Source organism: Megalobrama amblycephala, linkage group LG2, assembly GCF_018812025.1.
Source record: "Megalobrama amblycephala isolate DHTTF-2021 linkage group LG2, ASM1881202v1, whole genome shotgun sequence".
NCBI classification, from domain to species: Eukaryota; Metazoa; Chordata; class Actinopteri; order Cypriniformes; family Xenocyprididae; genus Megalobrama; species Megalobrama amblycephala.
The window spans coordinates 5,061,385-5,080,204 of NC_063045.1; the positions used below are offsets into that span (position 1 = coordinate 5,061,385).

Here is an 18,820-nt window from a genome sequence, read left to right on the forward strand (position 1 = left end):
TCAGAGCTGCTGATGTCACGGTCGTCGTCTGAATCCCCTTGCTCAGTCACTCAGGTGAAGTATAATGTCGCAATGTATAATTTATTTAATAAAACACTGAAAGCGCATTACATCGCTCAATCTTGGGAATTCTGACCAGTTCAATCAAGTGACATCACAGACTGACAGGTGGCGGCGACGACAACCGGGAATCTAACGGCCTACACAATCCTGAAAGAACCGGAGAAAAGTGCTGCTATTTGGAGGTGAGTTGTAGTCTACCAGTTAACAATTTTTTTTTTTTTTTTTAACAAACAGAGAGTGATATTTCGGCTTGATATCTCCTTTTTGAGTTTGTGAGTGGTGGTTTATTGGTGTCCTCATCAGAATCGCTCTGTCATCATGAATATAATGCAAAATAATGAAATTCTGATGTTTTATTATAAATGGCCAAACATTTATACACATAGAAGTACAATGATAAATCTCTTGAAATGTGTTTTTCTCATTTTATACCATTTTCTATGATTGGATGTATGTGGTTTTGGCATGTCCCAGACACTGCTCAGCTAACTTCAGCGAGTGTAAAAACTGAGTAAATTACATAAAATTCAAAAACTTTTTGAATGTTCTCATTGTCCTCAAGTTTTTTGATAATAAAAGAAATTTCGATCAATTATATTCTATTTTCATAATAATATTAAGCATTTTACACGTGTCCCTGAAATTGCTGTCCACCCTGTCATTTTGGGGTAAACGCCTCTTTAAGAAACCAACTGATGTAGTCAGTGACATCCCCACCCCCATTTGGTCTTTATTCAATGGAGGTTAAAACATCTGCTGCAAGTACACTGAGAATCTACACTTATATTTCCTAATTTTCATCATATTGTGTTTGTAGTTGGATGTTGTCAAGCTTAAAATGCCCACTCTGTCATAGTGAAATATTAATTAATATAAAAACTATCAGAAATTCAAAATATATATATTAAACGGTAAACCGTTATCTTAAACAATGAATAACTTTGCTAAGTGTAGGTACACCATGCGTCCATTAAATGCAAAATTTTGCCAAAAATTTCCACCCTGTCATTGTCCACTCTGTCATCAAACCCTCCATGACAGGGTGGACATGTGCATAGTTTTTGCCACATTCTGATAATGTTTTCACTAGGGCTGTCGATTTAACATGTTCATTTGGTGTGATTAATTATGGAGAAAATAATACGTCCAAATAAATGAATTTAGTGCACCCTGCCCCAGCCCAGACATGTACGCCATCTTACACCCCTAGTGAAAAAAAAGTATACTTTATTATATTTTAAATATATTCCCTTTTTCTATAGTACACTGATACTAACAAAAAATGTACTATCATTAAATATATAAAAAGTATATTAGTATCATATTTTCACAATGCAACTTTTAACACACTTTAAAATAATTGTACTTTAGTATATTTTCTAAAAAATATATTTTAGAAAAATATACTTGAAGTGTAAGTTCAGTTTATTTTTTAAAAGTGTATTTATTTGCACTATTTAAAAATATATTTGAGGTATATTTTAACAGTGTGCTGAAAATGATCATTGTAACAATGCACTGAAAGTATATTTAAAAAATACATTATTTAATATCCTGAAGTTGTAGTGTATCTAATGTTAAATTTGAGTATATTTTTAAAGTTTACTTCTTCATCCTTGGAATTCATTATATTACTTGTGCTATTTATTTCAGTATGAATGCATTACAAGCCCATTTAGTATATGCAGTGTAGCCTATACAATTTCCAAATATGTGTAAATGTTTATTAAGTTTACACTGGCAGAATCATTTTACAGTCGTACACACAAATCTATATTAAACAACACACCAGCAGCACAAGTAATGCGAAAAAAAATATTCAAATGTCTCTTCAACTTGGTCTGTGACCAATCAGATTTTGTTGCTCACTGCCTTCAGCCAATCAGAGCTGCTGACGTCACGGTCGTCGTCTGAATCCCCTCGCTCAGTCACTCAGGTGAAGTATAATGTCGCGATGTGTAATTTATTTAATGAAACACTGAAAGCGCAATACATCGCCCAATCTTGGGGATTCTGACCAGTTCAATCAAGTGACATCGCAGCCTGACCGTGATGGCGACGACAACCGGCTAATCTAATGGCCTACGCGATCCTGAAAGAACCGGAGAAAAGTGCTGCTATGGAGGTAAGCTGTAGTCTACCAGTTAACAAACTTTATTTTATTTCCTTTAACAAACGGAGAGCGATATTTCGGCTTGATATCTCCTTTTTGAGTTTTTGTGTGGTGGTTTATGGCACATGTTTGTATGCAGCACCAAAACATTCATATGATTGGTCAAATCGGCCCGTATTCTGTACGATAGCCTATTAATTCATAAAGTGTTTTATGATTGACTATGTACCGAAAACAATATCGACATGCCATTCTTATACAGTTCCCTGCTGCTAATCCTCATTTACTGTTCAAAAATAGTATTGGTTCAATGTAGGATTCAGACAGACTATTGTAAACGTGAATAAAGAGTTGAACATGCTGTCTTATATCTGTGGTATATTCTGTCAACAGATGCTGTTCTTCATGAGTCTCTGCGGTCATCATTGTGCCATCAGACACAATGAGAAGCTCATCAGAAAATGGAATATAATGTGTAATTTGTATTTGTGTATAGAGGGTCACCATGGTCCAATTATTTATTTATTTTTAATGAAAAACATGGTAAGTTTTGCTGAATCTAAGTTTAAATAAAAACTATTGGATTTGTCAATGAAATATGTCTCTTCATTAGTGATGTTGTTACATTTTATTTATTTTAATGGCCTTGAAAACAAATGCATTCAACTTTGGGAAAATGTGTTAAACTGTATTTAAATAGTAGCACAACTGTATTGTGTGAGATTATGTAATTCAAAGTACAGTAGTCAACAGTTGAAGTGGATCAAAAAAGTCAGGACAACTTTGATTAAAGGTTTTGATCCGCTTCAAATGTTGACTATATTATACAAAGTATAAGTAATAACAAAGTGTATTGTTATTGACTGCAAAGTGTGTAATGTTTAATATTTGGAATAAGCCAAAGGTACTGAGCATACAGTAGGTACTATTACCTGTAAAATAATATATTCAGTGTATATTGCTTGTGTTTTCTGAAGACACTCGTAATTATTTTGTAATGTACTTAAATCACAAATAAAGTGTACTCATAACAGAAATAAAGTATACTTATAACACAAATAAAAGTATACTTATAACAGAAATAAAGTATACTTATAATACAATGTATATTATAACAAAAAAATATACTTTTAACACAAAGTATACTTATAACACAAATTAAGTACACTTTAATATCACTAATCAAGCATGTAATTAGTCCCTACACAGGCATATACTTAAAGTGTACTAAGTATACTTGAAGTTGTTCCAATTTAGCACACATAAGTATACTAAATATACTTAAAGTTGTATTTTAATACTACTTAATTTCAACTTAAATATACTTAGTACAAAATTAGTTGTTTCAAAATAGCACACTTTAAATTAACTAATCATTAACACACTTGAAATATACTAATAATTAGTCTTGCTGCAAGTATACTTAGTATACTTTTTTTTCACGAGGGAACTCAGTGGCAACACTGCTCATGTGTAGATTGCTCATTCATGTCAGATGCTGTGTGGTCAATGGAATGTGCTGCTGCTCCTCTCAGCCACTCAACTGAACAGAGTAGACGCGGAAAGAGGTGTGACTGCAGTGGGAAAGCAAGACCTCGCGCTCGCACAGTACTGGCGACTTTTGATGACAGAGATTTGTCGCTAGTTGCTTTTTTTCAAAAAAGTCGTTGAGGGGCTCTGAAAAGTCCCCCAAATCTATTGCCAGAATCGCTAAGTTGGAAACACTGGCAGCCTCAGGTGTGAAGCATTTTTTTACATAAAATAGTTCTCTTATAACTCTTATCTCACTGTAGTCTGGGTAAACCCAGCCTGATCTGCCGGCGATTTGATTTCGCCCGGCAACTCTGCTGCATCGCTTACATTTTTGCGGGAACCAATCACAGACTGGCTTATCCAACTTGCTCGCTATTGGCGGGTATAACACGATGACGATAGAGAAGCGACGGCAAGCAGTTTTCAAACTCAATCTGATCTACCCGTCACTCCAAAATAACAATCACAGTGACGCCGATTGTGTTAAGCATTTACCTTATCTGAGACAAATGTAGCAGAGCGTTGATCCGACGGTCTCTTCTTTCCTTCATCTTCCTGGATTACAAACGGCGAAAGCCAATTGATGACACACTACGATTCTCTGCTGTTATTTTGGTGGTTTGCCTTACGATGTGAGTACAGGACTCTTTTACTTCAATGCCCCTTGTTGGTAGACAATATGTTTATTATTTGCTCTATATGTTTCGTCTCCTGCTTCTTGAATCTCGCGCCGCCTGAGCTGACTGGAATTCTTTTGGTTGTCATGACAATGACGTAGTTTAGGGCGGCTATATTCCGCGTTCATTTACACTGAACCAGAACAGTATCAGAGTCGCTTTTTAACCTCTCGACGATGCTGAATGACTTATTTAGTTTAGCAAACAAATTGCTCGAGTGGGTGTAAATACCGATCACTTTCATGTTTTGTTGCACAACCTGCAAAAATCGCTCGATGCCATTGCTGCTTCTGCAAACCGCGGATCAATGCTACAAACTAAACCTGCGTCTCAATCAGTTCCCTAGTTCCCTAGGTCGTGAATCAGTATATCATGAAAGTGAATGTGGCTGATTCCCTGATCAGTGCCCTGACTACTGAACTAGGGAGCTGATTGAGACACACTGGAGTTTTCGCATCGCTCTGCAAAGTACGTCACCCGGATCGTTGATCTGATTGGTTGAAGGACTATCCAATTGCGTGACTAATGCTCATTGATCACGCCTCTTGTGCAGCAGAAAATCCATACAGACTCTCCAGACCAATGTTCAATTTTAAATTGAGCTTGGTCTGGTGATAGCCAGACTAATCTCACTGTTTTCACAGACAAGTTCTTACTTATATATATATATATATATATATATATATATATATATATATTACAGGTGCTGGTCATATAATTAGAATATCGTGAAAAAGTTCATTTTTTTATTGTTAATTATTTTTAAAAATGAAACTTTCATATATTCTAGATTCCCTACATGTAAAGTAAAACATTTCAAAAGTTTTTTTTTTTAAAATTTTGATGATTAGAGCGTACAGCTCATGAAAGTCCAAAATCCAGTATCTCAAAATATTAGAATATTTCCTAAGATCAATCAAAAAATGGATTTTCAAAACAGAAAAGTTCAAGTTCTTTAAAGTATGTTAATTTGTGCACTCAATACTTGGTCGGCAGCACATATTACAGCAAATGACTTGCTCCTAGCACAAATTACAGCATCAGTGAAGTGTGGCATGGAAGTGATCAGCCTGTGGCACTGCTGAGGCACTATTGAGCCTTCAGATCATCTGTATATTGTTGGATCGACTGTTTCTCATCTTTCTCTTGAAAATATCCCATAGATTCAGGGGTCAGGCATGTTGGCTGGCCAATAAAGCACAGTAATATCATGGTCAGCAAAGCACTTGGAGGTGGTTTTTGCACTGTGTGCAGGTGCTAAAGTCCTGCTGGAAAGGAAATCAGCATCTCCATAAAGCTTGTCAGCAGATGGAAGCATAAAGTGCTCCAAAATCTCCTGCAAGATGGCTGCATTGACTTTGCACTTGATAAAACACAATGGACCAACACCAGCAGACGTCACAGTCCCCCAAATCATTACTGACTTCAGAAACGTCCCACTAGACTTCAAGCAGCTTGGATTCTGTGCCTCTCCAGTCTTCCTTCAGACTCTGGGACCATGATTTCAACATGAAATGCAAAATTTACTTTTATCTGAAAAGAGGACTCTCGACCACTGTTCACTGTCCAGTTCTTTTTCTCCTTAGCCCAGGTAAGATGCTTCTGATGTTGTTTCTGTTTCAGAAGTGGCTTGGTAGTCCTTTTCCTGAAGATGTCTGAGTGTGGTGGCTCTTGATGCGCTGACTCCGGCTTCATTCGACTCATTGTGAAGCTCTCCCGAATGTTTGAATCGGCTTTACTTGACAGTATTCTCAAGCTTGTGGTCATCCCTGTTGCTTGTGCACCTTTGCCTACCCAATTTCTTCCTTCCAGTCAACTTTGCATTTAATATGCTTTGATACATCACTCTGTAAACAGCCACCCCATTCAGTAATGACCTTCTGTGACTTACTCTCTTTGTGGAGGGTGTCAATGATTGTCTCCTGGACCATTGCCAAGTCAGCAGTCTTCCCCATTAGTGTGGTTTCAAAGAACAAGAGATACCCGGAATTTATACTGTAGGGATGGTCATTTAATGAAACTCAAATGTAAATATTCTAATATTTTGAGATACTGGAATTTGGACTTTCATTAGCTGTACACTCTAATCAACAAATTTAAAAAAAAAAAACTTTTGAAATATTTTACTTTACATGTAGGGAATCTAGAATATATGAAAGTTTCATTTTTTTAAAATAATTTACAATAAAAAAAATTAACTTTTTTCACGATATTCTAATTATATGACCAGCACCTGTGTGTGTGTGTGTGTGTGTGTATATATATATATATATATATATAAAAGCTATCTCTTGTTTCTCTATCATTCAAACATATCTTCCCCTTGTTTTCATTTTTCCACACAAACAAACTATCTGTTTTTTCTTTTTCTTCTTAAATCTCAGTTGTGTTCTCATTATTATTCTTTATAATCAGAAGAGGTACAACTAGTGCAGAAAAGGTGCATTTCATAATGAAGCAGGGTGTAGCTGATAACAATATATACACATTTTATGTTTTCACCTTTTTAGGTTTCTTTTACCTTTTTTTTGTTTCTTTTATTATTTTTTCAATTGAATTGAACATATTCCCGTTATATACACGTTATTCCCGTTCATTGAATACCAGCTTTCCGAACAGCTTCAATCTCTTGATCCATAGATGCTCCCTAAAACGTCTCTGTCTCTTAGTCCATCTTGGGTCATGTTCCAGACCTTGGATCCACAAGGACTGATCCCCCGTGTCTCCTGAAATGCCCCAACAGGGACTGTCTTTTGTGTGATGACCGGATTAGGGACTGGTTCTGGTGGAGCTGTGTTCTGATTGAATTTTTAGTCTTGACAACATACTGTCTGCCATGTTTACTACATCTGATGACAAATGCAGTTCTCAGCATTTAGAGAGATGTCGGGCAGAAAAAAGGCCTCCCGCCCTCCAAAGGCCTTGATAACACAGGGATTTCTGACTGGCCGGAAATTTTCTCTGGCTCTAGGGAGGAGCCTATGGACTAGCAAGTCCCTCAAGTTGATATTACTCTTGTCCAATGTTGCAGTGTCTGCCAAAGTCTGTTTGAAGTTGCCCCTGATTCATCCTGCCAGGCCGACAGTAGACGATGAGAATGTGAAAATCGCAGGGACCCGAACAGTGTCAGACTGGGGGGACTGAGCAACCGGATTTGCATTTGACTCACAATGTTCCTTATAAATGGCCTACTACAGCGACCTGGAATAGCCTCTTCTCCGAAGAACCTTAAACAGAATCTGCTTAGCCTCCTGAAAGCTATTATCCTGAGAGCAAATACTCCTAAACCTGATCAGTTGCACCAAGACAATCCCTCTTATGCCGAGTTCAGACTGCACGATTTTCAAAGTAGTCGGGTCACTGTTCTTTTCACACTGCATGACTACCTTGGCCAGCATTCAGTCGCTGCTGTGTTCAAACTGCACGATGGATCGGCGACAGAGGGTTTCACACTGCATGACTTTACAATAGGAAGAATCGCCGACAACTCTGTCTGCCACGCAAACTACGTTTCACAACCAAACACACACGAGACATGACAAGGAAACAACGCGATATCACGCGTTCAAGACCGGAGTTCTCACGTGAGACTGGCCCTGCGTCTCAATCAGCTCCCTAGCTCCCTAGGTCATGAATCAGTATATAATGAAAGTGAATGTGGCTGATACCCTGATCAGTGCCCTGACTACTTAACTAGGGAGCTGATTGAGACACACGGTGGGATTATTATTAAAAATAGTAGCCCGCAAGAAGCTTGAAATACGAATTGCCTGTGCGCTGATTTGCAGCGAAAACAACAAAAAGAAAAGAATATGGAGGAGGAAATGTTTGGGGAGACTGTGGATTGTGTGTTCTGCAACGAGAGTTGGAGCTAAATACATAACTTTTCAATGTGCTGCTGTTGCGGATGGTCAAGCAAATGTTTGTGCTTTGTTTCTGTTTGATAGAATTGTAATGTTTATGTGTACGAAGCCATGCTTGCTGATATTGTGGTCTATAACTCCTCCCCGAACTCCCCGCTGCTCTGTATCTTGCTCTCTCATTGGCTGTCAGTCATTGCCGATGTAGTTTTCAGTCAGAACACTTTTCACACAGCAGGATTTTGAATCGCCGACAGGTCCAGATATTTAGCGTGCCAAATATCTCACGGGTGTCGGCGACTCGTCTGCGATTCTCTCAGATCGCGTCTTTGCTCATTCACACTGCATGATTGTCACTCACGTGAACGAGCAGCGATTTGCCTGTGATTTCGGGCATTTGTCAGCGATTTCTCGAAACCTGTCAGCGAGCCAAAATCGGGGCTAAAATCGTGCAGTCTGAACTCGGCTTTAACGTATGACGGGGTGGTAACTCCGATGATGGAATCCAACTGTCCTGTGATGTGAAAATCATGTCCCTTATAAACCGTAGTGTCCAGAAAATCGATGGCTTGTTTGTCTATTACGGATTTTACCTTGATGGAAGCATGATATGAATTAAGTACCTGCAGGAAGACTTGAAACTCCTGCAGGCCATGGTGCCACACCCCCCATACATCGTCCAGGAACCGGAGATAACAAAGAGGCAATCTGGGGCATTTGGGGAATAGTGTTTCCTCCCACTGCGCCATGTAGATATTTGCATAGGGCGGCGCAAACCTCTAGGCCATGGTCGTGCCCTTAACTTGCAAATAAAAAGCCCCCTCAAAATCGTCCAGAAATTTTGCAAAGGAATTTCATACTGTGCTTAAACCAAGAGGAGTCTCTATATTCGTATAAAGACTATGGGCCCTATAATACACCCGGCGCAATGCGACGCAAGGCGCAGCGCAAGTGTGTTTGCTAGTTTGCGTCCGGCGCCGTTTGCGTTTTCCCGTTCAGCGCCACGTCCTTAAATTAGTAAATGCTTTTGCGCCAGTTAGTGCGCCCATGGGCGTGCTGGTCTAAAAAAGAGGTGTGTTCAGGCGCATTGCCCGGCACATTGCTATTTTAAGGAGCTGAAAATAGACTGCGCCATAGACCAACTCAAACCTGGTCTAAAGTCTAAAGTCAATGGCGCAATATTTTTTTGTTAGAGCGCGTTGGTAGAAACTGCGCCTCTGGGCGCGTCCACAGTGCGCGTTGACTTTGCTTATTACACACAGGGATGCGCATCACACAAACATGCCAAATATTAAAAACAAAAGGATTACAGTGTAAAAGAATATTATTGTGTAGGCTACATAAATATAAAAATGTAATGATGAATAGTCATTGCGTGTATTAGAATTAGGCTACCTATTTTCAATTCAGCCTATTACTACTTATAATGATGAACGAAATTGGCTTATTAATTGAACAATCGTGCCAATACACACACATATATATTAACTGACTCATCGCGCGGAGCTATTTGAAAGCCTGCATCCAACGCAGACGACTGAAAGATTGACTGGCCACTTAACAGGTAATTTCAGCAAAACATCTGATGCCAGAAGACGAGGACACAATCACTGCTAATTCATCCCACGCCTTCTTCACCTCGGGAAGCTTTGGTGGATTCCTGCTTGTCCCGTAGATGCTTTAACTTCGCGCACGAGCAGATCGGTTTCTTCGCTTGAAAAGCGTTCAGCTTTTCCGCCAACAAATTCCGCCATGTAAATAGCAATCTGCCATGGCGCAAGCACATCTCGCTCTTAAAGGGAATGGGAGATGACACTCTGATTGGTTTATTGAACGTTACGCCCATTACTCATTAAGAGAATAGGGACAACCCATTTAAAAAATGCGCCCCGGCGCACGGACCGTTTTTCCGTCGTTAAAATAGCAAAAGTGGATTTGGACACGCCCTGCAGCACCTGCGCTGTGCGCTTTACACTTTGCGTTTAGATCGTTAAAATAGGGCCCTATGTCTAATGAAATCAAAAAAAGTTTCTTTGCTTTTTTCAAAAAATCATAAGTGTCTTTGACATAACTTAAATGCTTAGTGGACAAGGGATTTAAATAAAAAAATCAATGAACAGCACCACCCTATAGCCTTCGCTCCCATAGTCGGAGACTGTGCAATAATTTGCTTAAAGGTGCCCTCGAATGAAAAATTGAATTTATCTTGGCATAGTTGAATAACAAGAGTTCAGTACATGGAAAAGACATACATTGAGTTTCAAACCCCATTGCTTCCTCTTTCTTATGTAAATCTCATTTGTTTAAAAGACTTCCGGAAAACACGCGGATCTCAACATAACACCGACTGTTATGTAACAGTCGGGATCATTAATATGTATGACCCCAATATTTGCATATATGCCAGCCCATGTTCAAGCATTAGACAAGGAAAGGCAGTATTAACGGCTGGATCTGTGCACAGACAAGGTAAGCAAGCAAAAACAACAGCGAAAAATGGCAGATGGAGCAATAATAACTGACATGATCCATGATAACATGATATTTTTAGTGATATTTGTAAACTGTCTTTCTAAATGTTTCGTTAGCATGTTGCTAATGTACTGTTAAATGAGGTTAAAGTTACCATCGTTTATTACTGTATTCACGGAGACAAGAGAGCCGTCACTATTTTCATTTTTAAACACTTGCAGTCTGTATAATTCATAAACACAACTTCATTCTTTATAAATCTCTCCAACAGTGTGTAATGTTAGCTTTAGCCACAGAGCATAGCCTCAAACTCATAGAGAATCAAATGTGAACATCAAAATAAATACTTTACTCACATAATTCGATGTATGCACACAGCATGCATGACGAACATCTTGTAAAGATCCATTTGAGGGTTATATTAGCTGTGTGAACTTTGTAAATGCGCTGTAATATAGTCGAGAGCTTGTGAGGCAGGGGGCACGCGATTTAAAGGGGCGGCGACTGAAAAAAATCAGTGTATAGTTAATGATGCCCCAAAATAGGCAGTTAAAAAAATTAATTTAAAAAAATCTATGGGGTATTTTGAGCTTAAACTTCACAGACACATTCAGGAGACACCTTAGACTTATATTACATCTTGTGAAAAAGCATTCTTGGGCACCTTAAAAGGTGCTAAAGAGGATGTTTTGTTTTATACATTTTTGCAATATTACTTGAAAGTGTCTTTACTAACTGATAAAAGACTATTTATTAGGTGCACTGAAAGGAATAATATTAATATACATCATCTGTGCACGAGGTAGGGCCTTAAAAACATCAGCACGCGATCATCGTGTAAACGATTGGCCCTCTGGCTTGTCAATCACTGCCATTACGTTCCTTGTGAAGAGACGTGCACGGATTGGTCCTCTGGCTTGTCAGTCACTGCCATTACATTCCTTGTGAGAGACATGCCCAGTAACTTTCCACACTCCACAGGCGCTGTCAGGAGACAGGAGTAACAACTGCAGATTAAGAGTTACCCGCGGTGAGTCCGACATAATGAATCCACTAACACGATACAGCGAATGCCAGTGGTAAACAAACAGTTGTGTTCCAATACTCGTGCATGAGTTTTGGGAGGCGTTCCCTCGAAATGAGCTGTGAAGGAGGGGGGTTGTTCTTACGCATGCGCTCATTTCAAAAACTCACTAACAGTCTTTGGTTTCTCAGTCGACAAAAAGATCCTCTGTATCACCTTTAAGGCTTTAACCTCATTGGGTGACAAATTGGGAGACGGAGCCTGCACCTGTGTGGCTATTTCATTGACACTTTCAAAATTCCTGTCAAAAAATCAAAAACCTCCCCTTGCAGAACTTGGGGAGGGGGAACCCAATCTGACTTGGCACAAAACAGCCGGGCCCGGGAGGAATTTGAAGTCAGCCCAAAAGGAATTTGAAGTCCCCTGCATTTTTTATGAAAACGACCAAAATCAGCCAATACGGCCCCCTTGTCAAAGGGTCTAACTGAATGTGATGGAACAAATGATAAGCCCCTGTCCAATAACTGGAACTGTGCCAAGGATAATTTAAAAACTTGAGACAAATTAATGACCGAATTATTCAAAAGAGCACCGAGGCCCCATTCACAGCAAGTTTAAATGCCCCAGCCAGTGCTTGAACATTGCTTCCGCTGTAGCCACCATCCAGTGAATTTTATCAGCCTCTGTCCTGAATGATTCCCATGGCAGCAGGGGAATGCTGTGGCCTGTCTTTTTAAAAATCCCATTGAGCATTTTGATGTTTTCCACTAATCTCCCTGGCATGGTCTTGTCATAATTGATCATGGGGATATGGAGAACTGCATTGGGGAAAGTTTGGAAGGCCACACCCTGCAACCGCTCCACGCTCTTGCTCAGAATTGTAGGGTTCCCCTGCTCCCTATTATTCAGGCTAAAAGAGAGGACCACATGTTGGGCCCCCAATGACACAGGAGTCTTGTGCTTGATTATATGATAGGCCAGATTTGCGCCTGGATAACAGTCCACCTCGACCTTATCGTTGGCAGTTATAGGTAACCAGCCCAAGTTAGAGTCACCCACAATCAAAATTGGCCTGCTCGGCCTCAACCCCCAACCCCCGCTGCTCATGCCTCCTGTGCAGACTCTGAGCCATCATCCGCACCTCTTCCTGGAGGCCAGTGACGGGCTCTCTCTGGACTGTGAGATAAATCTACTCCATGGAGACTTTATAGGGGACCTATTATGCAAAATTCACTTTTCCATGGTTTGGACATAAATGTGTGTTGGCAGTGTGCACACAACCACCCTATGATGATAAAAATCCAACCACTCCTTTTTTTAAAATCCCCATAAATCATAAGCAGTGTCTCTGAACCAGCCGTTTCCAGATCCCTGGTAATGTGACGTCACATTAGCCACAGGCCCCGCCCACGTATGTTGACAGACAGTGACGTTTGACCATAGAACCGCCCTGAGCAAGTTCACAGCGAGTCATTGCTGCACTGACGAGAATGTCTCTCAAGTGTTTTAGGTGTTCTGTAGCTGGCTGGATTAATCCACAGAGCTCTCTCCATTTACTCCCTTAATCTGAGCCACTGAAGATGAGGTGGATTCATTTTGTTTTCGAAGAAAATGCTCCCTCAACTCTACCAATATTTATGTCTGTGCGAAGGTGAGAGCACTTTTACAGTTTATTGGAGTTGATTTACAGATTTAAAGTTTACCAGTTTTTTAAGCACCACCCGAAAAGGCATAAGGTCTTTATATATTTGTTTACTGTTAGTTGTAAGGAGTCTCAAATAGCAGAGGACTACAGAGTAGAAACACATATAGCTTCCATCATGTGAACAAACATGTCTCAGCCTGTTCATGGCAATACAAACACTGGAGAAACTATACAGGTACATAGACAACACAAACATACAATTAGGAATTGAGAAAACATTTATCTTGATGTCTGTCATTTTCAGGAAGTGATAATGTGAGGATCAGAAGCTCCAGAGCAGCTGCAGTGTGTTTGGTGCTGCTGTGTGTTCTTCTGCTGACTGCAGACATAGTGCTGTGTGTCCACATCCATACAAAGAGCTCAAACTACACACCAGAGACACACCAGCTACTAACTAACATCACCAACCTCACACAAGAGACACACCAGCTACTAACATCACCAACCTCGCACAAGAGAGAGATGGGCTGAAAATAAAGAACAAAGACCTGACCAATGAGAGAGACCAGCTACTAACTAACATCACCAACCTCACAGAAGAGAGAGATCAGCTACTAAACAAGAACATAGCCTTGACAAGTGAAAGGGATGAATTAACTAAACAAAGAGACCAGCTTGATCAGGAGTGAAATGGACTGTGGAAGATGCTCAATGAAATGGGTAATGTTAAATTACCTAAATGGGGTCATTCCATAAACTTGCATTGTCTTTATATACATCTAGTTATATATACCAATATATAATTAATATATTATATTAAGTGCCACATTAAGAGTGTGCACGGATCTGCACTTCAGATTCTAACCAGAAAAAGTAGACCATCCGGGTATCTTTAGAATACTCATTTCAACATACTACGATTTGGGACACACTAGATCTATTTTCGGATAGTATGTGAATTGGGAATGCAGACTTCTCTCGGTCTCACTGTCGTAGTAACCATGGCAACGGATAGCGTATCCTTCTAAAATGGCGACGCCTTTCCGAAATGCAAAGCAGAGTGAAAACATTGTGACGTAACTATTCTCTATTGTACATCTAACATAATACATAAACTGGTAAATGTGCTGTCCTAATTAGAAATAAAACATTACAATTTTTTTAATTTCTGGACATTGCCACCACATAATCAGTTATTTTAATTGCAAAATTTGATTGGCAAATATGGCACAATATGAGTGCTTCAAAGCAAGCATTGTTGGGGAAACATTCATGAAAATTTGAAGAAAAGAAAATGCCACAATGTCTCTTTATTCTCTTATTTATTTATATAGGATGAAGAGATACAGATCAAGGATCAGTAACAAGATACACTTAAAAAGGTAGTATTTAACATTAGGTTTACCAGTTTAATAAAACACTTTTAAGTCACATGTGATATTCATGCATACAGTAATCTACTACAAATTTCAAACACACATTAGTCCTCATTAAAGCTGCAATATGTAAGGTTTTTGCAGTAAAATATCCAAAAACCACTAGGCCAGTGTTATATATATATATTGTTCAGTTGAGTACTTACAATATCTCAAATGTTTTCAACTATTTGTAAATCGTAAGAAAATTGCGATTTCAACCAAGGATATGGGACATGTCTGGGAGTCGCCTGTCAATTGCGTCATACCCGCTTTACCCTCGGTTTCCGGTTTTATTTTGTATAAACCATGGAAATACCAAAGATGCTTTAATATTTAAATGTTTTGTAAGACAAGGGAACAACTGTTTGGTTACATTTATGTACAGAAAACTAATTATTATTACACAGCTCAACAAGTTTAGTCCTATTGTTTAAATCTAGTTTTCTTGATTTTCTGCGAGTACCATGTTTTACCATGCCTCAGAGAAAAACACATTCTGGAAAGCTCCTGTTATTTTATGGGAAATAGTAGGTAACCACTGAAAGTGTTGTGGTTATACTGGCTATCATACATCCTCCTGCTATGCCAAAGTTTCACATAGACAACATCTCCAACCTCCAGGATCAACACAACTCCATTCGAGGAATTTAACCAATCCTGAGCCTGATTAGCATTTGCCATAACCAAACGCTCTCCATTCTTAAAAATGGATCCAGTTGATGGAGTTGGACCATAACCATATACATTGATTCTGAACATGTACGCTCCTTTCAGTGGGGCTGTGAAAACACCTAAATCAAATAACAAGAGATACAGAATCAGCTGTTTCCTGTATGATTGCTTAATTACCAAACACACTGTGTAATAGTTTAGAAAGATGGTAAATCATTTAATTATCTTATGCCCGGTTCAGAGTACACGATTTTAGCCTGATTTTGCCGCAAGATGCAAGAATCGATTGTTTCAGCTCGTGTAGTGTGTCAAAGTGGACGACAACCGATGCCGCATCTGCGATGTTTCACGACATCAGGACAGAAAGACTAGCATGTTTAAATTTTTTTCTCCATCGTGCACGACAAGTTCCGTCACATGTGTGACACTAGCCAATAGAAGCACAGAAGCGCCGTCCTACATGCTTTCAAACATATTGTCCGTTCAAGTCCTCCGGGGAAGTTCGTTTTTACGAGGTGGGAAGTCGTGTTTACGATGGTAGGTGCGTTCAAGTCACTTTCGTAGGAGTATGATGGCGGTGTGCCTTCTCTAAAATAGTTACACAAAATAACACTTCTACTTCTAGAAAATGTAGAGCAAAGAATGTGCATTGGTTGTATGTTGCTTTTTTATGTTTTTAATTAATTTATGAAGCCATTGTAAACTTTATCGTTACATATTATATTGTTATATTATGATGCTATTGTATTTTTGCTGGGAATCAGCTTACTTCGTTGTAAATAGAAAAGCCTGACAATGTCACTGCTAAATATCTATAAGTATTGTGGTATTTCGCCATGTTTCTCACTGAAATGCCCTCAACTCGTTCAGATCGGGGATTAAAGAAAATCCAGAGCTCCCCACTCGTATTTACGACACTGTGGTGTCGTTCATGTGCGTTCACGTAAATACGATCTTTCAGACATGACTTGAACGCACCAACAGACTGTAAAAAAATATGGTGACGCACCTTCACTCTCTTCCGTTGTAGTAAGTGAAGCTGCCAGTGTGTCTATATGGTACTGACATCTTGAGTCTCGAGTCTGCGCATAGTGAACTTGAAACCCAAGTATGCGTAGTAGTGAGAACAAAGTGAAGCCGCAATATCAAGGTCCTGCCCAAACTGAGAACGACTCATTATTTTGGTGTGAAATAAGCAGTTCTGGAAATGTAGAAATTAAAGTTAAAGCTCCAGTCACCTCGCGAAGATCCAGAAAAAAGTCTTTTGGTGCCTCAGTGACTACTTCACTCAGAGAAGCTGTCAATCTCAGCTGTCAAACATGTCCCACCCCCATTTTTATAGCATCAAATACCAAACTAAAACCAAACTTATTTAAAGAACGAACACTTGAACTAACACCGGCGTGATAAAAACTGCCTAATATGACAGAAATTTTCTTTGAAAAAAAATATTTAAAGTGTAATTTAATTGTTAGTTTGTCTTACGTAGCACTGGAATACATGGAGAGGGCGGGGTTTATGACCTATACTGGATCCAGCCACCTGGGGGCGATCAAGACACTTTGGTTATACTTTTCAGGACTTGTGTTTGCTTTCAAACATGCCGAAATGAAAGGGAGACAATGGCATTGTTCATGTTAGGTGGAATTTACAATGGAGGAAATGTTTGTGGAGCTATGGCAATATAACAATACTCCTGAATTTATGATATTTCCTCGAGGGATTAAGTTATCGCAACAGAGTGAAAAACAAGTAAATAATACATAAGTTACCCCAGTTCTCTTTGGAGGGAATCCAAATATCCATGCAATCCAGATATGTGTCCACTTTTGGGATTTTCTGACGACAAGACAGAGCAAAACACGCTGCTAGCCATTTGTTTGTTTACGCTCATGGCATCTTCTGTCAGTCGATAGTCCCGCCTACTCGATGACAGCTCGCACGTGGTTAAAGACGCCACGCGATGAATGGTCGGGTAGCAGTGAGTAGTCTGACATGTTTCTTGTCCACGACACGATTTATAAGGAGTCAAAATCGTATAATCTGACAGAGTGGCTATCGTGACCGACAAAAATATTGTGTAGTCTGAACCCGGCATATACACATTACACAACTGCAGAGAGATTTGAATGGAGCTGAAGGTTTTCATTACTATAAACTTAGTTTTTATGACTCAATTTCATTGATAATTACCTGTATTTGGGTTGTAGGCGTTCCCTATGTTTGTGAAGACGTTCCTGTAGGTTACTGTGATCTCAGTGGTAAAAGGACCAAAATATCCATTGCCAGATTCCATCAGTGCAGCTGAAAAAGCTATTTCTCTGTCTGTTGTTGAAAAACATAAGCAATATTGTGATATATTACTGTATTACACTGAGAATGTATACAGTGAATTTAACATCATTCAAGCACACTTTCACCTCTATTTTCCTTTTTCAACTCCTCTTGACCCAGAATAAGATTTGAAATTTCTGTGAAGGAATAAAGATTCTGTTAAATGACATTTACACTGATTATTGTAATAGATAACACAATTTACACAGTATACACTCAACTTTACACTAACATTTACACTATGCAAAGTATTGGATTGTTGTTTTACTTTGAGGATCATTGATAAAAGAGTGAATGTTTTGGTGAAGTACCTTCATTTTTCTTGTTCATCTCATCCCTCAGTTGCGTCTCTAAAGCTCTGATATGTTCTTTCTGCTCTGTAACGGTGGTGGTCAGTTCTCTCAGTGATGCATAGATGTCAGGGAAGCCCAGATCGCAGTTTTGGTGGCTGTCAGTTGAAGCTTCAGCTCTCAAAGTGTCTGTTTGAGGTGGATTCTGTCTTCCGTCCTCAGAGCTGATCTGTTGACTGATCTCATTCTCATTGAGTCCTCCATCTACCTGCTGCTGGACGACAAACACAAAGGTTTCCAACAGCAGCAGTATACATACTAAAGCCTTCATTCTTCACTGATGTTTGTTTCCAGCTCTTGCTCTGTCATCCTCACAGCCTCTCATGTTCCTTTTATAGTGTCTGATTCACTGTCTTTGTACTTGATTTATATTGCTTCAGATAAATAAGTAGTTCAAGTTAATAGTTAATCATAATCAAAGGGATGTTCCAGACTCAGTAGATGTTTATCTCTATTCACAACATTTGTGGTACTGTGGTGATCTCAACAGAAAATAACTTTGATAAAGTTTTTTTTATTTTATATTTATATAGATCAGCAGTCAGCATCCTTATGGGACGAGGAGGGGTAATCACAGAAATGTGCACCTCTGGTTGTGTGAATGGATTGTCGGGTCTGCGCACTAGTGCAGATTAAAATATCTTCTGGTGTGCCACGGA

At 39.2% G+C, this 18,820-nt stretch overlaps 1 protein-coding gene across 1 annotated transcript; it reads right to left on the minus strand.

Annotated features, from left to right (window-relative positions):
* Window positions 1–15,300: 15,300 nt before the first annotated feature.
* On the minus strand, window positions 15,301–18,512 carry LOC125263261. The gene is made up of 4 exons (XM_048182258.1): window positions 18,123–18,512; window positions 17,898–17,948; window positions 17,671–17,802; window positions 15,301–15,596 (listed from the first exon to the last, which is right to left on the minus strand). The coding sequence occupies exons 1-4, from the start codon at window positions 18,430–18,432 to the stop codon at window positions 15,316–15,318; spliced, it is 774 nt and encodes a 257-aa protein (XP_048038215.1). The 5' UTR covers window positions 18,433–18,512; the 3' UTR covers window positions 15,301–15,315.
* Window positions 18,513–18,820: the final 308 nt, after the last annotated feature.